At 41.3% G+C, this 23,281-nt stretch overlaps 3 protein-coding genes across 6 annotated transcripts; 2 read left to right on the top strand and 1 right to left on the bottom strand.

Moving 5' to 3' along the window:
• Positions 1 to 27: 27 nt before the first annotated feature.
• Positions 28 to 10,664, bottom strand: LOC120707828 (alpha-amylase 3, chloroplastic-like). The gene is made up of 13 exons (XM_039992853.1): positions 10,247 to 10,664; positions 9,994 to 10,127; positions 9,092 to 9,146; positions 8,807 to 8,920; positions 8,421 to 8,538; positions 7,558 to 7,895; positions 5,907 to 6,535; positions 4,807 to 4,996; positions 3,527 to 3,633; positions 2,374 to 2,623; positions 1,555 to 1,677; positions 775 to 942; positions 28 to 687 (listed from the first exon to the last, which is right to left on the bottom strand). Exons 1-13 carry the CDS (start codon positions 10,505 to 10,507, stop codon positions 529 to 531), a joined length of 2,646 nt encoding a protein of 881 aa, XP_039848787.1. The 5' UTR covers positions 10,508 to 10,664; the 3' UTR covers positions 28 to 528.
• A 2,964-nt stretch (positions 10,665 to 13,628) lies between these two features.
• LOC120707834 (DNA-binding protein HEXBP-like) lies at positions 13,629 to 16,640 on the top strand. 4 transcript variants are annotated; one of them, XM_039992862.1, is made up of 8 exons: positions 13,629 to 13,935; positions 14,030 to 14,094; positions 14,496 to 14,664; positions 14,776 to 14,864; positions 15,038 to 15,170; positions 15,458 to 15,550; positions 15,648 to 15,750; positions 16,098 to 16,636. In XM_039992862.1, the coding sequence occupies exons 1-8, from the start codon at positions 13,789 to 13,791 to the stop codon at positions 16,139 to 16,141; spliced, it is 843 nt and encodes a 280-aa protein (XP_039848796.1). In that variant the 5' UTR covers positions 13,629 to 13,788; the 3' UTR covers positions 16,142 to 16,636. The 4 variants fall into 4 exon arrangements, with proteins under 4 accessions (XP_039848796.1, XP_039848797.1, XP_039848794.1 ...); XM_039992863.1 differs by having other exon boundaries at positions 16,060 to 16,636; XM_039992860.1 differs by having other exon boundaries at positions 13,635 to 13,935; positions 16,076 to 16,640.
• A 1,643-nt stretch (positions 16,641 to 18,283) lies between these two features.
• On the top strand, positions 18,284 to 23,033 carry LOC120707827 (ras-related protein Rab7-like). The gene is made up of 7 exons (XM_039992852.1): positions 18,284 to 18,567; positions 18,714 to 18,740; positions 19,248 to 19,347; positions 19,446 to 19,592; positions 21,602 to 21,682; positions 21,761 to 21,906; positions 22,556 to 23,033. Exons 1-7 carry the CDS (start codon positions 18,512 to 18,514, stop codon positions 22,617 to 22,619), a joined length of 621 nt encoding a protein of 206 aa, XP_039848786.1. The 5' UTR covers positions 18,284 to 18,511; the 3' UTR covers positions 22,620 to 23,033.
• Positions 23,034 to 23,281: the final 248 nt, after the last annotated feature.

The following is a 23,281-nucleotide window of genomic DNA, read 5'->3' as shown; positions in this document are numbered from 1 at the left end:
AATGCCTTTGAACTAAAATCACTAAAGTTGATACACGATGTAACTTTAGACTTGCATATATACTTCGCAAATGTGTATAGTATTACATAGCTCCAACATCAACATATTGGAGCCATACCTGCATAGGTGCTGATTAGCACAGCTAGATGAATGGGCAATGTGCCTACATAAACAGGTAGTTCTGCATCATATCTAATGTAATTATATATAGCATGGCGTCAGTACAGTTCTTTCTGTACGGCAAATGCTTCCTTCCATCGGACCATCGCCAAAGCTCTTGCTTTGACTCTCCTGCTTGTCAGCAGCAGCAGCAACCCGTCAGCTTGACCATTCTGACGCTGTTTCCTAGCATTATGCAATTTAACTTTCTGCTAGCTCGTTTGGAAGAAGCAGATTTGCTCTAGGAATTTCAGATTCAGTTCATATGTGAACTAAATCCTAGGGATTTGGATTTCAATCTGGACCATCTAAACATCCCCCATGAGCTATACCTGATATCTAGTTTTTTAGCAGTTAGGCCAGTCAGGCCTATGAAGACTCTTCCCAGATTTTGTATTCTTGACCCTCGGCTGCAACAATCCAGTTCTGGGTACCGCTTGGCTCAAAATGTTCTGAGCCTATTTTCATTATTAACTTCTCATCGATTTCAGCAGCATATAAACTCCTTTCTGCCTTGAGTATCTTGATCTGTAGGTGATGTATTATGTAACAAACGGTCAAAACATAACCATTATGCGGGAGGGGAGGTTGCATAATGCATATCATGGGTTTTACCTTGCTGCGGCAATGAATCTTTTGACGTTGTCGGATGTTGATAAATTTGGCGATCTCTGGTTGTAAGTGCGAAAAAATGTGATCATAGAAGACTGCTGGAGTGCCAGGGTGCGTCAGGATGTAGGCATATCCTTGCAACTCCATACCATAGGGGAATCTCCAATGACCCTACAGAGTGCCAGAAACTGTGTAAGGCCGGCAGGAGGCAGTAAAACTTGCAGGTTCAGACAGCTTTGAAGGCAGGTGAATCTGGCAAAATTTTCTTAGAATATAGCTGCATTGCAAATATGACAAGGACTCAAGAGATTGCCTCCTCCAAGGGTACCTGCCAGCTAGCTCAAAGGACTGCCACCTCATATTTTGTTCTAGTTGGAGATAATGGAGAAAAAAGCATCAAGAGAATAGTCTCTCAAACGTAACTCCAGATTATGTGAAGATGGTGCATGGGCCACTTCATATTGAGTTGTGTGCAAAAAGTTAAACCATTGGAAGAATTGTCTCTTGTACTGCTTATTGTTGAGGTGGAGAATGCCACATAGACATAAGAGCTAGTGTTGGCTCTTAACTGTTGGAGGTGACCTTAAGGACTTAAAGATTCAAAAGAGTTCAACGATGACAGGGTGGGACAACATTTGTTTGTTTTAGGATTTGAAATACAAAATATTGTATCAACAATATTGGATCAGTAAGGATCGGGCATCTAGGTCTACAAATATTGGGAACAAATGCACCAGAACAATCAGGTTGAAATATATTCGGATACAATGTGATACTGCTTACCTGAGTAGAGCCAGTATCATGATTCTCTATGAATGTGACAGCTCGAGAAGGCCACCAACCCAATACTCCAGGGGGTTTTCCTTTTTCATCAGACAAACGCCAATACTCAGATCTTTCAAGCGCCTGTGTAGCAAAAATAAATTCCATATAAAATAGGTAAATCAGTACATGTAAGGAGATGTCACGGCACAAGATTACAAAAGCATCTTCCCCAAATGATGAGGAAGGGCTAGTCATTCTATTACTAGATGAGTTTACTCTTACAAGCAAACCAATTCAGGGGTTGTCACCCTATATCAGTTTAACAATGCAAGATGCATGTTTTTAAAATTAATCTACATAATGATGGCTTCACATGTTGCATCTCCATAACAGGTGTCAACGCACTAAATGCTTGCCAGAAATATTGGAGCATCAATAAATAAAATTATACCACGAAGAAGAAAAAAGACATGAAGTTATGGCCCAACTGCCCAAAGCCCCAAACATAACCAAATGCACAAGCAACTGCCTTACAATTCATCAAGCATATCAGAGATAAGGATTTGTTCGAATATAGAAGCCAGGTTACAAATTCAGGTACTGCCTGGAGGTGAAAATCTGTGGGTACCAGGATCAAGTGATCCCATTTGGAGCTGTTTTTCAACTAAGTTTTGAGCTCTGGTTGCTAACTAGATGTTACTGGAAGTTTGAAACAGCATCCAGGAAAAAAACTTCTTACAGTTTTGAAATTTGAAACTACTATAGAACTTGCATCTTTTAGAATTCTAAGCTGACATCTTAATGCACAGTATTCGATTAAGAAAAAGGACATCTTACCGCATGAAGTATTCCTTTGGTAGTGACATCAAATGCACCGGCAGTTCCATTTGTAGCATTTATCCAATCAACAATTCTCTGCCTGTGGGCATCTTGATTGTAGTCCATTTCACCATAGGTGTAACTGAGGGAGTCCCAGTACTCTCCTACTGCAAAGTATGGCTCACTTGCTTCCAAATAATCTTTGACATACCCGCCCCAAAAACCACGAACAAAGTCAAGTCTCCATCCATCATACCCTACTTCCTTTCTGCAAGCAGAACAGGTATGAATAAAACATGCTCTTACGCTGACATTTGGACAAACATGCTATTATGCTGACATTTCATCCAACACTATACAACCCAACATATCTCGCCTAGCTAAGCTAATTGAACACATACTAACCACATTAGAATCTGCAAGCTACTGTTCCTATCTTAGAGCAGTGGAACATGAATATCACATTTCCTACCCGCAAAGTAAGGAATATATAATTTACTTCTGATAAAGGAACATTGTTGACATTAAGATGGATTTACTTCTGAATAACTGGATTTGCCTACCGACAACCAATTGTGAGTGAAACTAAATGTCCCGATGGCTGTGGCACTTTACTAAAAATGCAAGCACAGCCGCAATTACATTAACTAACAGGATCAATCATCCACAAGTACATATCCAGAAAGTTAAGGAGAGATGAACTAAAGAGATTTTGCAGAGTTTGTAGTGCACCACCAATGGGTGCACCATTTGTTCATTCCAATTTTTTGGAGCTAAGCAAAGTAGCTGCATCAAGCATACACATTTCTTACCCAAAAAAGATCTGGCGGTAAACTGATGACAATTTGCAGGGCTTCTGTGTACAATTCATTCCTTTGAATTTGTTATAGAGCTAAGAAGGGTACAGTGTATATCAAATGCTTTAACCAAAAAAATATATAGATAGATAGAAGAGCTTCCGAAAGTAAGTGACACAAGGCAAGTGAAAACAGGCACATGGATGCAAGTTATGTCTACAAAAAATGCACATACATGGTATTTATTTACTCAACCTATGGGGATGCTGCAGCAAAAGACATTTGCAAGGGTAATGCATATGTCCACAAACAATGAAGCATGAGTAATGGTCCTAATGGAGGAGCTTTGAGCAAGAAATGACAGAATAACAGACCTCATCCAGCAAAGCCATTCTTTAAGATCATTCCTCACAAACTCCTGGGAGTGATCAATGTTTGGTGCTGCATGGAAGTTGTCTCCACTACTCTTGTTTCCTCTTCCCTACAGAGTTTTACCCCAACATAAAAAAATGTACTTTTGCATAATATTAGTGAAACAAAATAGTAAAAGATGTACAAACTTAAATTTTCAATGACTGCTGAAGTTGAATAAGTTTTCTTTTCTTTGCCCCTTTTGGAACTAAGGTCGAGTTCCCTGAATTTCTTTATGCTTCAGAGTATGGATGCTAACCAGTGCATTTGCTGCCAATACTAAATATATTATATATGCAAGCCGAAAGATTTGACAAGCCCCATTAGAGTTATATATTGGTGAACTGAACTCCTGCTTAATGTGAAGGAAAAAATGACCAAATTTATATGCTCATGTTGCTAAACTTATTGCCGCGCAATGAAGGAGCCAGAAGAGAAAATTTAGTTTAAATAGGGAGCTCCCAGGGGTTGCATCCAAGGTATCTGTGATGCCTGCAGTGCATTGTCAATATCAGCTTAATTGTATCTAAGGCGCCTATTTGAGTGTTCACAGGGGTTCCTAATGCAGTGTTCTTGATTAAATGAGTTTTCATATGGGAATTTAACCATAGATTTAATAGATGTACCAGTAGCTGAACAAGTGAGTTGCTCATTTCATAGGATAGCCAGTCAGACCATTGGTTCAATGGTCCAGCCACCAGTTTGGAAAATAAAAGTAAAATAATATTGGTCAATAGCATAGAAAGAAATATATTATGGGAGCCTTTTTATTTTCCATCCATATCTAACATGTCCACTGTCCGGTTTGCAGTGTCTTCAGAGGCACTTCCCTTGTGTATTTCCAAGTCCCATGTTCCAACCCTTGCATGCAAATTAATTTTACATATGTGATCCGTTGGTTATGGTTCAGTGTGAAACCAGTATGTTCAGTCATGTTCAAACCAGTTAGGAGCAATTAAGCACTGATGGAGAGAATAATTGCTGGTATTCCTCCAACCCTAGAAGGGTGGGTATATATAATACCTATACATGGGCCTCTAGATGGGCCTCTATACACATGGGCTCAATATACACCAACAAGCACGAACAATCTTGAGAGTTGGCCAATATTTTTTTAAGATCTATTCCCCTCTGGAAAAACTATGTTCCAATATAGCTTTCTTAAACAATCTTACCCCCACCGTATTTTCTATGGAGAATCGTATTTCAGTCTTCTAGTATCTTGGAAAAGAAAAGGCCTTACCTGGAAATGTGGATCATCTGCTACAACTGCTCGATCATCCCAGTTCATACGTCCACCAAAAATATTCCAGACACCATTGTTATTCTGAAACTGAGCACACCTGTGATTTAGAACAGCATCACCAAGAACCTTGATGTCAGCTTCATGGAAAATCTTCACGAGCTCCTTCAACTCATCCATGGTCCCATATCTGAAATATTGGTTTATCATGTTAATGCATGACATCAGTTTGCATGATGGGTTTTAAGAAGCTGGATTTTAACTCTGAAGATCATTGACTTCTGTGCAAGGTAAACAGAAAAACAACAAGCTTTCTAAGGTTAGACAGGATCAAGTAAATTAAGCAATAGATGGCAGGACCAAGTGAGGATAGTTTATCACCCTAACAGCAAACAGTGGCTTTGCTATGCCTCTACAGAGAAAATAGTAGGAAAGCCTTTAGAGCCCTACACATCAGAGTCACAATGTTTAGCCGTAGAGTCTTTCCCGAAAATCTCAATGGTACTATTGATCAAGGAGATGAAAAGGTATGGTACCTAAATGATCTGCGACATCAGTTTCTAAGTACTCTGTATCTACCTATAAAATCTTTTTTATCAAAATCCATGTTCTCTGTGGTAATGCAACATATAAGAAGGAAAATTGCTGATAAGTTTGCTAGTTACTTGGCAATAATCATGTTTACTCCTTTATGTGAGAAAAATCATACATAGCTAGTCTGCTAACTTCATGACATATGAGTTTACCAAACTTCTAGCCAGAATGAATAAAGAATAATCCCCGCAGGAAAGAATATGATGGCAGTGTTTGCATTTATCTCATGACATATAAGTTCAAACAGATTGGTTCGATAGTCAAAAGTTTTTAAGAAAATGCATTACAGGGTAAGCCACTGATAATTCAAAGCTCCTAAGAATGGCTGCTAATTCAATCTACTTGGATCAATATCAAAGAGAAGGTGGCTCTTGCACATTTACAGACTATGCCAGTATAAGAGATCTTGAAGGAGGTACTATCGTACAAAACATAAACAGATGAAGACCAAAAGTAATATATCCAACAAAACTTAAAAGAATGACTTTGTGAAACAAAATATATACCTGGAGTTCAGATTATATAAATCCCTTGGCATGTATCCTTCAGGTGACACAGAATCAGTAGGTGGTGGTGACCAAACAATGGTAAAACCAAGGGATGACAACTCCTTGGCCTTTTTACCAAGTTCAACATACCATTTCCCTGACTTATGAGATTCCCAATTAAATCCTTGGCACAATATTTCGAAGCCAGATCCAGTGCCAGAACAAGCTGGCTTTGCGATTGATGGATCATCGAGATCTACAGACGCATCAACGGAATCAATAGTAGGGCTCCTAAAAATGCTATAAGCTTCTGCTGCTAGCCTTTCAATTTCTTGCAGGATATCCTCTTGCAGAACTTTATTCTTAGCTCTCTGACCTCTTCTAGACGATAGGCCAACCACCAGATTTCTTATACCACTGATTATACCATCAGCTTGTGAAGGCTTGTCAACTTTTTGTGGCTCAACCTTACCAAGATCTTGGGTGCTTCCACGTTGTTCCATTGTTGTAAGAGAAATGAAGAAATCGGATCCATTTTCCAGATTTCTCAACCAAGTATACTCATCAAGTTTGAGCACAAAAAACAAACCAGAATACTGTGCATCTAGTAAGAATGATAAAGAATTGCCTCTTCCATCAGCTTTTGCCTGCAGTAACAGACATGATGTGTGATGAGCAAAGCTTCACTGATTTCACTATGCTAAAGTCATTGAGTAAAAAAATACAAATGATCAACCAGATGGAGAAGTAACAACAATTATTTTTGCAGCATCAGCAGAGCACATGACAAAATTACAAAGAGAACTTGGATAAGCATTGTGCTATACTTTGAGCTGAAAGATGGCAAGCTGTAAGTAGTTGGTTCTCACTTCACTAACCAGAAAGAATGCAATTCCATGGATAAAGCAGATCAGAGAAAAAGAATACACAAAGGTACAAATTTATATTTTTAGTCAATTTGAAATCTCTGAAGTCCATTAAGGTAGGAATTAGAATTGGACATATTTAAAGAACAGAATTGAACGTAGCATTAAGGTGGTATTTTGATACCCCAGTTCAATTCATCCTATCCAATTCTTAGAACCAAAAGGAGCCTAAGATTTCAAATAACTGAACATACTTTGTAGGTTTTCCTGGTGAAGGGGGGACCATAAAGAATTTATCCTACTAACAACAAAACAATAACACAGGGCAAAGTATAGATCTAAGGAAACAATTTTCTTTTAAGTTACTGCTTCAAGCACAAACTTTTGGGAGAGGGCATATAATAAAGCCATCTTTATATTTCAGTTTCTCAAATTCTCAGGCATACTGTTCTTCAAAGAAGTTAAGGAGGGCACTTAAAAAATATCAAATTTAGACAATGGATTTCCTGCTGTAAGCAAGAGCAACCAGCCTAACTTACCACTGTAATCTATAATGCTTCCGAGTTCTAGTTTGTATAGTCTCAGATGGGCAAATGAAATAGTTTTAAATTTTGGTAAGAGGTAGCAAAATTGGGATCATAAAATAAAACAATGCAGGTGTGCCTCATGTACTCCTACATTGAAACTCCTTTGCCTAATTAATGGGGCACATCCGGCTAATTCATTTCGACCATTCTTTGAATTAATACAGTTCGATTTTGTTCCTTTGATTCCCAGCAGCCTTCAAGCTAATATGAAAGTACCTGTAGCAAGGTCTGAAGAGCTTTCTGTCGGAAGATTCTCGTTGTCGGTGGATGTGGTTCTGGCAGGATCTCCCATGTCATGTTATTATCTCTGCAAACTCCCCAATGAAGGATAACTTCTCCAGGAATATCAGTGTCAAATTCCACAAGCCTTTTATGTGTTTCATTATCTCTCTTCACAGTAACAGTTACAAAGTTCTGAGTGTACTCTGATTTTATAATTTGGAATTCCTGGTAGAACCCTGAAATATGTTTTCCACTTAAATTTGTACCCCCAGGTATAGTTTCTTGTGGCTGAGCATTAGATCCCTCATGTTTCTTCAAATGCCCCAAATCTCCTAAGAAATAAGACAGTCAATCTGTCAAGCTAACTTTCCTAGAGTAGATATTAGGGAAAATATTCGGTGCAAACGTGAAAAACCCTTAAAAAAATTATAGTTGCAAGTGTCCAAAAAACTTCAAACGATGCACATCCATAGTGCATCATTAGATGTACTTTGTGTCGAAAGTTGAGACGCAAACTCAATCTAGAAAAAATAAAAAAAAAATGACAAACTCAAAGTGCATAAGGCACTAGAAGACAATTTCTCTTGTAGTGCACTTGCATATCGAATTTGTTATTTTCATATGAATTTTTACAAAATGATTTTGCATCTCAACTTTTGACACAAAGTACATCTAAATGATGCACTATTTAGTGCATTGTTTGAAATATTTTGGATACTTGCAAGTATAATTTTTTAAGGGGTGTTCAAGTTTCCACCGAGAAGGTGGTTTGCACCGAATATTTTCCCTAGATATTAATCGGTGGCAAGGAACTATATTGATCGAAAGAATTTAATAGTTATTCAAACTCTTAATACCTGGCCATACACCAATATCTTGGTTCGCTCCAAATGGAACTCCACCGTCGAAGGATCCACGCAAGGGTATTCTGAAATCCCTGCCCTTATGCTGAAACCATGCACCTGTTTCCTCTTCCTATCAAGGTAAGAATGAATGAGCCATTCAATGTGCCAGCAAACTAAACAATCCATAATAAAAGCTAAACGGCACAAAGTAGCACGTAGGGTATAAATAACGTACAAATCTATCAAAATAATCGGCTCAGACGAGGTATGGTTCCGTGGTGCATGTTATCATTTTCATAAACAACTAGAATATGTGAAAATTAAATTCCAGTTTAAGTGAGTTCAGCTATTGTTTGAACTGGCATCAACTAGAGAGTACAATAGTTAAAAGCCAGAACCTTGAGGACAAAATTGATGGCTGCAATTGGAGTATCCTTATCAAATTTGATTTGCACTTCATACCAGCCCTCCGAATTGGGTAAAATCTCCAATGGTGTTTCAATTGCATAGTCCTGAAATTTCAAATATTGTCCAGCTAAAGAATAATTAAGAAAGTCCATAGATATTTTACTGTCTCAGATATCAGTTTCTGGCATATTTGTATCACATTGACACACACATGCCAGTGAATAGAGCTACAATGTAATCAAGTGCATGAACAGTGTTCACAAGAATTAAACAACCTTGATTGGAACAGAACCAGCTGGTCTCATTTCTGAAGGAGGCTGATCCCATTCGCTGCAAATCCATAGAGAGCAAATGATGAGATGAAATTGGTCGTTAGACATTTTTGGGTCCAAGAAGGTAGGATCTGTATGCAACAATAGAAGGGGAAAAAAGGTAACCGATTATTTCGTTGTTCTTTTCTGGAAAAAAAATACTAAAGCCTTAGTTTTGATTTTTGAAGCATGAATACGTACAAAAGAAACAAAGAAACGACAAATCTAGATAATTACATTATAAGGAAAATTCATTTTTTCAACTGATATAAGTACAGGATATCAAGACTACATCTAGGGGGTCAAAATCAAGGAAACATAACAACCAGTAACCAATCTGATTACAATAACTTCTATCAATTTTCCTTCACGCCGTGAAGCCATGGAGGGCATTCAGATTCTACTTTCTAGTTCCAAATAAAACAATTGTGAAATTTAAGGCGTGCACGATATAATCAAGTAGGAACCAGCCTAACTTTTCGAACACCAGCCCCTCATCCAATAAAATAAAGCACTGTTTTCAAGTTTCGCGCCCTCCAGGATAGCAGAGGGGCACCAGCGCGCCCGCCTGTTAATCATTTTTAAACTGAACATGGTCATGATGTCACCTAAGCGAATACAAAGCTAGATCACAGACTGCATGGTCTACCATGTCACAACTACACAAACGTTGAACAGGGAGCTACCTACGGCAGGACAAAACGCGCTGAAACATGGGCAAAGTTGGCTGTCTGAGCCTATTGTTAGTCCCATCTGTTTTTCTTAACAATGCATCAACTGCGATCCATGAACACAAGAACGCATCCGAATCCAAAAAAAAAAAGTATAAAATAAAGGAGGAGCAAGAGAAGACTAATAGTTATTACCTCCCATGCTCACCGTCGTAAGAGACACCCCAGTGCAGTATCCACTTCCCCGCCACATCGCATCCGACCACGACCTTGCACTTGCCGTCCCCATCCGGCTCCGCGTCCACCCTCACCGACGCCTTCCCTTCCACCTGCGTTTTCACCACACGACCACAACCCCATCATCACCACCCAGCCCCACAGCAATAGAAACAGACCGTTTTAGCACGGGATCAGGCATCGCGGATGTGGGCTAGAGCAAGCAAGCTACCGTTTGGCATCGGCGCAGGGGGAACTTCTCGGAGAACACGGCTCCGGCGCCCTCGTCGGCGCCAGCCACCGGAGTCTCGGCCGCGCCAGCTCGGGCCACGACGCGTCCGCCGAGCCTCACGCGCCCGTGCTGCGTGGCGCGGCACCGCCCGACCCGCGGCCGCGCCGCGGCCACCTGCAGGAAGGCGCCCCCGAGCAGCCCGGCCCTCGGCTGCGGGGCCACGCCCGGGATCGCCGGAATACACCCGCTCCCCACCGACATCGCGCTCCCTCCCTCTCCCCCTCACCCTCTCTACCTGTGTGGGAGAGAGGCTCTGGGTTGGTATGTGGGATGCGTGCTTGTGCTGCGCGCGTGTGAAGGAGCGGAGGCTGTGGGAATGGGAAGGGAACGGAAGGGAAGGGAGGAGGAAGACAAGAAGGGGGGGAAAAGCGAGGCGAGATGAGTTGGAAATAAAAAATGGCCCCGGAAAAGGTGCGAGATATCCACGGGCCGGATTACGTGGCAGGAAAGGCAAAAGGGGCGGCGGGGGGGAAGATTGTTTTGCGGGCCCACATGTCAGGGGCGATAGCGAGGGCCGGTAAATGTACCGTCGATTTCTTCCGTCCGGCCAATCCTAGCATGTGCCCAGTGCTTCAGTCCGCACCGTCTCCAGAGTCCTAGATGCTCACGTCACCTTGTCTCGCTTCCCCCTCTCTAGCAAAATGATATATAGTACTATATTTATATATTATAAAAAGGACTAACCTAATCTATACAAATAAATAACTGAACCAGACTTATACAAACAATTCTAAATAAAACTTTTAGAAACAAATTTGAAAGAAAAAACTCTAAACAGAAAGCTTCCATAAAAGTTTGGTCTAGAATATTTTGAGATAAAAATTTTTTGGAGAGAAAAGTCGTGGTGCAATATTTTTGTCCAAGAAAAAAACTGGAAGCTAAAAAAGTCCAATCAAAAGATTCTGAGATACAGAAATTGGAGATAAATGTTTTGACACAAAATTTTAAAATAAAAAAATTTAAAAGAAACAAAAAAGTTGAAGACAAAAAAAATTAGAACGCATAAAAAGTTTGGACTAGAATATTTTGACATCGATAAATTTTGAAGAGAAAAGTCATGGTGCAAAATTTTTGTACAAGAAAAAAATAGGGAGCCAAAAAAGTCCAAGCTAAAGATTCTGAGATTGAAAAATTGGAGATAAATGTGACACAAAAATTCGAGATAAAAAATTCAAAAAGAAATAAAAAAGTTGAAGATGAAAATTAGAACACATAAAATTTAAAAAAGAAAATGTGAAAATTGAAGCCGGAAAGAGCACAATACATATGTAATACATATGTAAAGCGGAGCCACTAGCACAGTAGCACCCCACGTGCGCGGGCAGCGCGTGGACCGCGCGGAGCGCTCCGTGCGGTCGACCGCCAAACCAGCATGGGGGCGACCGCGCGGAGCGCTCCGTGCGGTCGACCGCCAAACCAGCATGGCGGTGGGGAGGGCCGCGAGGGAGAGGAAAAGTTACTACTAATAATTGCTAATTTTGGGATCCCGGGGGACCCTCGGTTAGCGGTACTAATTAATTTACCGGAGAAAGCGTGGGGAAGACAGAAAGGGGGAGACCGTCCCGGGAGCGTGGGGTCAGTGCCCGAGCGCCACGTGTCCTTGAGTTGTCCGGAAGCGGGGCTTGCTCGGGGAGGACACGGTGATGCATGCCTGTGGATTCATCATCATCCATGCATGCTAGTGGTATGGTATGGTATGGTAGAGAGAATTGCGATGAAAACTTGGAAATTCAATTGCCGTCTATGAATTCGGTTACAAATTTGTACACCTTTATGGTTCACGTTCACCACTTGTTCACCTAAATATGAGATTCGAATAGAGGAACCAAATATTGGGCCACGGCCACAATCTGGGATGGAGGCCCACATCATTACTATTTGTATTGGTCCGGTCCACTGCGACTGTAGCAATAATAATCACTTCTAGCCTTGTAGGATTGCAGTCGAAAAGAACTGATCCCCTTCGGATCACAGACGTTGCTGAACAGTTGGAACGATTCTCCGCAACAGCTGCACACAATCCAAACATCAGTCCGTTGCAGTGATTATCCCTTTTTTATCAATCATGGCTCTATTTTGCCAATCTTCAAGGCTGCTCTGTGTACATGAAAAATAGAGGAAAAACAAATTGAAATGTTGTGTTGGAGATCTTTGCTATGAAAACATAGCAGTGTTACTAAGGTCTCGTTTGGTTTTCTTAAGTAGTTGTCACATTGAATATTCAGATGTCAATTCGAATGTTCAGATGTCAATTTAATATAAAACTAATTGCATAAGTTGCTATTAGAGCTCTAAATGAATCTTTTCAGAATAATTAATGTATAATCAGTGAATAGTTACTATAGCAGTTAGTGGTTAAATTATGAATTAATTAGACTTAATAGATTTGTCTCGTGATTAAGTCACGACTTATGAAATTAGTTTTGTAATAAGTCTATATTTAGTACTCCTAATTAGTGTGTAAAGACGCGATGTGACGGGACTTATGATTTAAACTGAAAAAAACAAACGAGACCAAAATGCTCCAGGTCAGCCATAAGACAATTGGAATATAAGGTATGGTATACTATAACAAGATCTTCCCTAATATTTTATACTATAGGAGTATAAGGTATGGTTGGACTGCTGCCTTCTTAGTTGGGTCGAAAATAAAAAGTTAAGTTGGTTCAATATATTAATTCGCAATAAAATATTTAAAAACTAATATTTTAAATAATAATTGGAATATCTTTTAATGTGGAATATTTTTTTTATTACTGGAATAATTGTTTTTAAAAAAATGTTCCAGCAAAAAAAATATTGCACCATATGTGATGTGTTTGACGACAAGTCAGGTGGCTCGTGATATATTGCCCGCCCCTCCCCCGGTGTCTGTGTCTCCCCCTCGAGGGCAGGGTTTCCAAATCCGACCGGTCCGGTCAAACCGCCGCCCTCCGGTAGCGGTTTACCGGACCGGTTTGACCGGAAATCGGTAGAAACCGGTTGAATTCAAATCCAAATTCAAAATCGCATGTGCAATCGGTTCCGACCGGTATACCGACCGGTTTGACCGGTTTACCGGCCGGTATGACCGGTTTGGGAATTTTTTATTTTTTTGAATTCAAATTTGAATTTTGAATTGGAGCCGGTAGACCGGTTTATCGGTCGGTATGACTGGTTTGGGAATTTTTATTTTTTTGAATTTAAATTTAAATTTTAAATTGGGGCCGGTTTGATACCGGTCCAAACCGTAACCGGGCCGACCGGTCAAACCGGACCGGTTCCACCTGTTTGTTAACCCTGCTCGAGGGTCGAGGGCTCGAGGTGACTCGACCCTGCCGCTTGAGCAACGCACAGCCACAAACGCACAGCCGAGGAGGAGAGCAATCGGCAGCCCGCGCCGCCGCCGCCGCCCTACCTATCCCTACTCGTGGCAGACGCACCAGCAGACACGCGTGCCTGCCGCCGCGCCACGTCCGTCGTCCTCCACGACCCTCTCCCGGATGCTGCTCCGGCTCACGTGCGCCCACCCCGCACCGTCCGCGGCGACCCGGTGGAGGCCGCCTGGGCGGGCGCGGCCAGCGCCGCACTTCCGACGAGGGCGCGCCGCCGCCTCCTCGGCTGACGGCAACGGTGCTCCGAGCTCTCCGGTTTACGGCTCGCGCTCCGAATCCCCTGTTTCTCCTGTAATTGTGCCTTACTCTTGGATCCATTTGTGTAATTGTGTTCGTACTACCACTGCAGCTTCCATATGACCCTTTCGCGGATATCCTCGGTCCGGACATCGGCGCCAGCTCAACACGTTCACAGTACGTATTTTTCTCCCTTGGATTGTCATGAATGTGATTGTTGGACTGCTCGTTGCCTCGTGGCTGTCAGCTGATTGGAGAATTCAGAATTCGGATTGTTGATGAACTTCGCACTGCTCTTCAAATTGGCTCGTAGAATTTATGTTTGAAATGTGAAAAATCGCTCGATTTTACCATTAGGTGATTTGCCGCAATAGCTGTAGACTAAACATCAAACCTGGTGCATCAACCTAACCGCCAACGAGTTGTTTTAATAGATTTGGGCATGTCTTGCTAGAATTGTTACTAACCATCAAAGTTTGGATGTTGTGCATACCATCAAAAGCCTTAGTTTGAGGATTGCAGATTTGGATTCCTCATACAGAGTGGAGATTCTGACACTTTTTGACTTTTGGCTGCAGGAATACAGCACCTATTGCGGAGAAGGGGAAACTGAGGTCCTGGGTCGGTCCAAATGGGCAATACTATCGTGAGCTGCCTTGCCCTAGCTGCAGAGGTAGAGGTTACACTCCATGCAAGCAGTGCGGGGTAGACAGATCAAGCTTGGACTGCCCTATGTGCAATGGCAAGGTGAACCTTCCAGATATCTTGTGAGTCATCTTGAAGGGGAAATAGATAAATCCTAAATACATTTAAAAAATTTGTTGAACCTGTAAATTTATTGCTATGCATTTCTACCAGGGCATTAGGATGTGTCTACAATGTGGCGGAGAGTGTGTGATATGGCAGGAATCCATTGATGAACAGCCATGGGAGAAAGTTCGGTCAAGGTATCATTTTCTACAATTTGAGACTGCGCTGTGGTTTCAATTGTTTAGCCCATCTGCATTTAACTATTCTAAGTAAATGCTGTTGGTGATTATTGATTATTCAAGTAACAATGCATGATGTTGCTTTTTTACACTGTGGATATGTTGCCATCTATCGTTTTTTGTTTTTCCAGCTCTCCCTTGAAAGTAAAAGAAGACGATGAAGTCGACAAGTTAGAGATAAAGATCAACACCCCAAAAAGATCAAAGCGTACTTATCCTTCACCTTCACCGGAAGTTGCCATGAAGATTAGCCGATCATTAAGAGTAAGATGTTTCCTTACATATTGAAAGACACATATATGCGGCTGCACCTTTTGTGTCAATAAACGTTGTTAAACTGCAATCTGTCATCCATTTTTTATAGGTCAGCAAAACATATATGCACCACCAAAACAGAAGTGCCTAACTAAATCCCTATACACCTTACCTTATTATGATTAATAACGGACCCTTGTTTATTCTCTTTGATACGAAAACATTTGAGCTCTATGAACTTGCTTCGTAATCGTTTTTTTTTTCTTGTGACTTTTAAAAGACTTAATTAATTGCAGAGTCTGAATGCTCAAACAGGATTATTTACTAAGCACATGAAGATTATACACCAAGACCCTGAACTGCATGCTCAAAGGGTTGCTGCAATCAAGGTAAGATGCCAAAATGTTTTCTTAATGAGATGTTCTTGTTAAATACAGTAGTTGATCTGAGCATGTTCTTTTCCCCTCTCTTTTCTTGGACATGAAGAGAACAAAAGGTGCTGCTTCTGCAAGAAAGCATGCTTCTGAAACTCAAAAGGCTTTCTTCAGTAATCCTGAGAATCGGTTCAAGAGAAGCATTGCTATGAAAGGTAATGATATAACTTTACCTTTTACCTACAAGCATGCATGTCAAGGGTAGCTATGTTTTACACAGTTTGACATTAGCCAGCTAGAGCCTTTATGTTCTTAGTTAGCATGTAACATGTACATGAACAAATCCCTCCAGTCACAGATAAGTGATGCCTTTTGCATTGGATTGTCCTCAATAATGTTTCTGTGTTCCAGTTTGAAGTATTAGCACCAAAAATTACCCATAGCCTTTCCCTTGTTACATTTCTTTTTGACAAAATTGTGTAAATGTCACCAGCATTGACTTTACATCTGATGACCAACACCAGAACTGATGCTTTGCAGGGGTGAAATTTTACTGTAGCAGATGTGGGCAAGAAGGACACAGAAGCTTCTATTGTCCAACAGTGAGGAAAGATTCGGCCAGAGTGCAGTTCAAGTGCCGATTATGTGGCATGGAAGGGCATAATAGCCGAACATGTGGCAAGCCAAAGTCAGAGAAAGAGCAGCAGCGACAACCTCGGCACTGCAGCCGATGTGGTGGAAAGGGGCACAACCGCCGCAACTGCCCTAGATCTACTGATGTGGATATTGGTGCTTCAGGCTATACGACTAACAAAGTTACTGGTCGTAATTCAGGTATTTATTCGTGTAGTTTCTGCTTAGAAAAGGGGCATAATAGACGAACATGCCCAAAAAGAAAGGCTAGCTTAGCTTAGGAAAATGAAAACTGTTAGCAGTTGACAGAATTTTAAATATAATGAAAAATTGTAAAATGTTTAAATTGGATTCTGGGTCATGAAAGCAGGAAAAATGTTTGTAGAAACTGATATGAATGGTACAGAATATTCTCTTGAAATCCAATGCTATCACTGTAACCTGCGTTTGGCGGGAACAAGCCCAACAGATCTGGAGTACCTCTATGCAACAAACTGTTATATTCATTAGCACTGACTGGGAAACATGCTCTCTGCTATTCCATCTTGTTCTGCTGGTGGATGTGAATTTTCTTTAACTGTCTGAACACAAGATCACCTAAATAGCAGTGTGGAGCAGAGGATGCTTTTGTCCTTGAGCAATTTAGGACATCTGTTTCTCTTGGGAAATGGTTGCCAGTAGGAGTTGGCACTGAAAGAGCCTCAGCATTTGCAGGTGACTTGGTTCATGTCAAAATTAGTAACTATGTTTGATGATACTCAACTGCATCTATGTCATGTCCTTGTGCAGTATCTTCCTGCATGCCTGTAGTAATATTTACAAATGATGAGGTTAGAGGTTGAGTTGCGAGGTTTTGGTTTATCTTGTGAGCGATTTGAGAGCTGATGCAACTTCCCATAATACAATGGAGTTTTATGATTGTTGAGTGGAAGTAGAAAAGGTACTCATAATAGATGAAGTGGGAGCCCCCTATTATTGCTTCACATCTTCCAGTTTGATCCTGCATGTCCGCATTTATCACCCTGAGCCTACAGCGACAGTTTTGGGACCACTTAGATGAAATTTAAAATATTCCATGAGTACGTAAGAACACTCTCGAGAAACCATCGTTCTTTGTATTATGTATGGCAGCTAGCAAATATAAGGTATCATTTCGATGGGATTTGAATGTTCGTGAGAATTATTTACATTCTTACTCATTAGGCTAGGTTATTGGTTATTGGTACTGGACCTGGGATCTTAAGCAGCCAAATGCAGCAGTGCAATGTTCCCGGGACCTGGATTCCGTAGAAGAAATACTGTTTGTTATCCCATCCGGAAGATCGGAACCGACGACTATCCCGCACTGGCGAGCTTCACAGCTCTCGATCTTCGCATGATCTTGTTCGTGTGTGCCCATGTATCTCCAGATCCGTGGGATGTGTCTCCGACACGGCTGTCCAGCATGCTCGTCCGTTCCATTGGAGTCTGTTCTGACAGGCACGAGGCGAATCCCACACGTTGCTCGATCAGTTGACTCGTCATCAATCCAGATCTAGATTCCCGTCCGGACTCCGGACATCTCCTGATCCAAACAGAAACAGCCACGAGCGGCTCGGCGCCCACGTGAGCTTACTCTTTGAGGTCCTGTGTTGGTTTCTGGGTGCTAGTTCCTAGAACGAATTTTTTTTATATGCATAGAGTACTAAATGAAGTTTATTTATAAAATCTCTTTAGGAATGAGTGTAATTTTTTGCGACGAATTTAATGACGGTAATTAATTGATAATTGGTTACAATAATACTACAGTAACCATTCTCAAATCATGTGGTCAAAGGTCTCATTAGATTTTTCAGAGTTTCTAGCGCAGGATTTTAAAGTTAATTTTGCAAACTATCGTTATTTAATATATCTAATTATTAGTTAAAATTACTACAGTTTCTAGCCTAGCATAAACCAAACGGTACCTGAAATCAGCCGGGCCTGCCAGTGGCAGCCGGCCCACCCACCACCGTCCACCGATCTCGCCGTCTGCCCGGCACGTCCTCCTCTCCTCCGCCACCCAACGCCTACTCGCCAAGACCGCACGGCCACCTCGCATCGCCTCACGCCAGACCCCACGTCTTCAAATTTAAAGGCCGCCAGGACCGGATCACATCGATCAAATCCATTATCAGAATTAATAATAACAAAGAAAAAAGCTAAAAGAAAATCAAATCCATCGCTCCATCCATCTCCAGCACCTCCGCGTGCTCCTCTGGATTTCTTCTCCGCTGCCCCCCGAACTCCTCGTGCGCCTCGCGGGACGAAGACGACAAGAGGGCGAGGGCGTGGGGGGCCGATCGCGATCGCCAGCGCGCAGCCATGTCGACGTCGCGGAGGCGAACCCTCCTCAAGGTCATCGTCCTCGGCGACAGCGGGTCAGCCCATTGCTCCCTAGTCCCTCCCCCCCCCCCTCCCCTTGTGCGCCCCCTCCCTCGGATCCGCCCGCGTGTGGATTCTGGGGTTCGATTTGGATGCGGATTTTGGTCTGATGGTATGATTTAGTCCGGTTTGATCTGTGCAGGGTCGGGAAGACGTCCCTGATGAACCAGTATCCTTGACAGTGGACACTTCACCTCCAACGCTTCGCGTTCGGTAATTAGGCCCCGTTCGATCTCCGTGCAGTTGTTCCCCATTCGGCGCGATTTGCCTTTTCCTCCCTGAATCAACTAAAGCCATGATGCTCGTTCGGTAGACGGCAAATTTGCAGGTCGTGTAGAGACTGTGTTTTTAACCGGGGAGTTTGATCACTTGAGCTGCAGGGAGTAGCGACACATCCCTTAGTTTTGGGGTTTGGAAATTTGGATTTGTGTGAGCTCGCACTTGCAGTCAATAACTTTTAACTGCATTTTTATGCTACTATTTCATTCGTTATGCTGTGCGTGAGTGCGAGCCATGATTTTGTGACTCGTTCTGAAAGCTCTGGTTACATTCGAAATTTCGAATATAATTCTTATTGCAGTATACTAGTCGAATTAAGTATCTTGACGTATAATGTATCTAAAATGTTGGACGGCTTTTGTATTTTGGGTGCTTTGATGTTCTTGACTTTAGCTAGATATGTCCACAAAAAGTTCAGTCAGCAGTACAAAGCTACAATTGGTGCAGATTTCGTCACAAAGGAGGTTCTCATCGAAGACAGGCTAGTGACTTTGCAGGTGAGTGCCACTGTCTCGCAGAGTTGGTGAGCTTTTTTCAAAGAGAAGCAAGAGGGTGTTGTTATTGTTGTTGTCATCATGTGTTGCGTTGATCCCAGATCTGGGACACGGCAGGGCAGGAGAGATTCCAGAGTCTTGGTGTTGCGTTCTACAGAGGGGCAGATTGTTGTGTGCTTGTCTATGATGTCAACTCTAACAGGTCATTCGATACACTCAACACATGGCATGATGAGTTTCTCAATCAAGTAAGAATATCTTATCTTACAAATTGTTTGATATTTTGCTCATGGTTTTAGATATCGAACGTAGTGGTTTTTTTTTTAAAAAAAGGGGTTGATCATAGCATAGCGCATTTCATCATTTGTACTCTCAACATTATCGTACAAGCTGGAAGTTTGATGTGAACTTGCCAATTGTTTTCTGGAGCTTGAATCTGCACACATATCTGCAATTTTTTTTGTCGATGCACATATCTGTACCTTTTTTTTTACTTATATGTGTGTGAAAATATGTTTAAGTTAACATTATCTAGTTTTTTATCGAAATAGTGCATTTTATGAACTTTGAATTTATAGTGTATGAAGTCGTTTTATGCTGTTGTTTTTTTGTCTCAGTTTGCCCACTATCAACCACCCTGTTTTGAACACATGTAAGCTGCAAGCGACCTTATAAAAAAATTATCATACTCTTTTGCTGAATAGTATAGTTGATGGTTCCACAAATTCTGGTGATATATGAATTATCTCTCCAAGTTGGGTTGAAGTGAACAAATAAGACAAACTTTGTATAGAAGTCTTATTGAAACAGAACGCAAATAGGGAAAGTCTCTTCTTTAAGTTTGAAATTGTATGGCCCTTGTGAAGAGGATGGGAGAGCTCCTCGTGCGCCGGCCAGGGGGTAGGTGGCAACAGGGGTAGGTGGCAACAGGCGGGTAGAGGCAGAGCGGCAGCGGCGGCACAAACTCAGGAGTCGGGACGAAGTGTTTAGGAACACTAGCTAATTTGCCTGCGACAATGGACGGTCCGATCAACATCCAACGGATGAGAACGGCCAGCGACGTTGCGAAATGAGACGCCAGAGCCTATGGAGTAGATTTCGTTTTGTAGAGATTTTAATCTATTTAATCCAGCTGAAGTTTCTAAAAAAAAAAATCTTACTGCTCCTCTTCAACAAACATATGATTATCTGATACGAGTATTCTTGTTCAAGCTCGTGCTTATGACCAAATATTGTGGGTTGGTGATTACAAATTTTGATTCATGAACTGTATTTACATTAGTCTTTGAAATAGCTGATCATATATTTGGTTAAAAATGGATTATCCTGGATCATATGGTTACACTCTGTCCATGTCTTGTGGTAACTTGACTTTGAGGATGTGTTTAGGCAGAAACATCAATCTGTGTTCAGTACTGTTACTTTGGTATTTTGCTCAGTACTGTTACTTTGGCACTTGGCAGTTCTGTTTTCTTCCTGAACTTGTTACTCATAGCTAAAGCCTACTATGCTCTAGGGGAGAGATTTCACTGTCTAGTAAGGTTGTAACCAACACCAACTGCAATAGTGCTTTTGTTATATATCATTTCTGAGAGGGATTTTGACTATTTGTAATCAGCAGTGGACTATCTGTAGGACAAATTAACAAGGTAAAAATGACCATGTTTGCCCCTATTTATTACCCATATTTGGCATTAATTGATTCTTGCATGCACATGCACTTTCTAAATAGGGTAAGATGACTTTTTTTTGGGACAAATTTTGAATTCTAGAATGACTTATTTTTTTGGGATGGAAGGAGTTGTACATAACTGCCAGATGCATAAATGGTGAAGTAGTCGCCACAAGTGTTGACATTCTGACTATGCAGATTTGTTTAGTTGTACTGATTGGGCTTCTACCTTGGTGCATAACTAGCAAACAGAAGTGCTGATAAGTGACAGTTGACGTCCGAATCTTTTTAGTGTTCCTGATCTAGTGCCATGTTGGTACAGTTATACTCTACGTTCAAGTAATGATGTAACAGCAGTGGTACTGTTTGTGCTTGTTATCTTTGTTAGCTACCATGGAACTCTTCGGGCATTTTTATTGTAATTGTTCAGTGGACTATTTGGTAATTGCCTTATGTTTAGTATGGGGATCTGGTTTGTTTACAATATAAAAATATCTGAATCTGAATACTAAACATGAATCTCTTATAGCAGCTTATAACATCTTGAAACGTTATGTGACAAGGTTATTTACCATTTCCTTTCAGGCCAGCCCATCAGATCCTAAAACTTTTCCGTTCATCTTACTTGGTAACAAGATCGACGTAGATGGTGGAAAAAGCAGAGTGGTTAGTTCTGTTGCCATGTGATGATTTGTAATTTATGTCTCTTGATATGCCATTACTTGATTAATATGTTTTTCACAGGTTTCTGAGAAGAAAGCAATGGAGTGGTGTGCTTCTAAAGGCAATATTCCTTATTACGAAACTTCTGCAAAAGAGGACTACAATGTTGACAATGCATTCCTGTCTGTTGCCAAGCTTGCTCTAGAGCATGAGCGTGATCAGGACATGTGAGTAATTTCATCCTCAGTTTGTTGTTTGGTAGGAAGCTCATTTTCTTCTTGAAGTAAAAAGGTTTTTTTTTTATTAATATATGCTCAGACTTGTTCGTAGCTACACTGCATCTTTTTATAGCTCTTCATATTTTTATAACTAAGCCTGTTAGCCCTTTATTGATGCAAGATTTTATGTGCCCCATCCATTTTGTACAACATTGTTTACATATTCTGTTGTTAATAAATAAGATTATATGTGCGCATAGCTGTGTCCTTTGTCATCTTAGTGATATCACTTTATGTTCTATATGCTGTTGATGAACCTTTCTGTTGACAAACTCGTTAGTCATAATAATGAACATCTTACCATCTAGAGTGAGTATGGGGCATATTGGTTTTGCTTCCTATATGCTACTTGCACTGCTTAATTCATGTCATGACTTCACATATCTGAAAACAACAGATTCTTAAGGGAACAGTTTGTAGTAGAGTAGAATTGCACATGTGCATTGCTGGTTTCTGTGGTGATGATTAATGTCTATCAATACGTACTTTCATGGATGTTTTCGCCATATTTCGTTATATTGTTTCAAGATGAAACAGCTCATAAGCACGTAATTTTCCTGTTTAGTTATCGACTCACACCCTTCTTTCTGCTCTTCAGCTACTTCCAGGCCGTTGCTGATCCTGTCCCAGAGACTGAACCGAGGAGTGGATGTGCATGCTAGTAGTTAGCCATCACCCTTGTTCCTTCCAGATTTTGCTTATTGATTGCGGCATTCTTTTCAAGTGATGCCGAGCAGGCATTCTTTCAAGTGATGCTGGGACAGGCATTCTTTTAGTTTTGGAATGCGCACTAATGTTTCAGCCATCCAAGTCTTGCTTTTGTAGCCATTGTACGATAGTTAGCGGCCATGGCTTTTTGTACACGATATACCGAGTGGTGGCCAGCCCTGTTTCTTGGTTTGGGCAATAAGAATGCAGAGGTGGACAATTCTGGATGTGTCCTGTCAAAGGCCAAACTCCTAGCCTCAGTTGTATTCGTGCGGCTGTAACTTCTTGACCTCAAAGGCTCAAATGCGCTGAGCTGTAATTGTTGCAGGCTTATCGCTGTTCCCTACCTATGTTCGCATTTCAAGCAATCCATTATCCAGCTGAATGATTACGTTCGAATTCCTTCTGTGTGATTGTTTCCGGATCGGATACTGCAGGGATTGTGGTCTAACTCCGGATGTTGGCATCTAGAAGCAAAGTTGCATTCCTGACCTTGTTTCCACGAACTGCACCTGAATCCCCGTTTTGGCTTTCCGCTTGACCGCCTTCCCGGATCCTGCTGTGCCGATGGCGAGAAGGTTCAGAAACGTTTCCAGTGGAATTTTCGCCGTGACGT

This window comes from Panicum virgatum, chromosome 5K (genome assembly GCF_016808335.1).
Source record: "Panicum virgatum strain AP13 chromosome 5K, P.virgatum_v5, whole genome shotgun sequence".
Taxonomy (NCBI): Eukaryota; Viridiplantae; Streptophyta; class Magnoliopsida; order Poales; family Poaceae; genus Panicum; species Panicum virgatum.
This window is presented reverse-complemented; position numbering and strand designations above follow the sequence as displayed.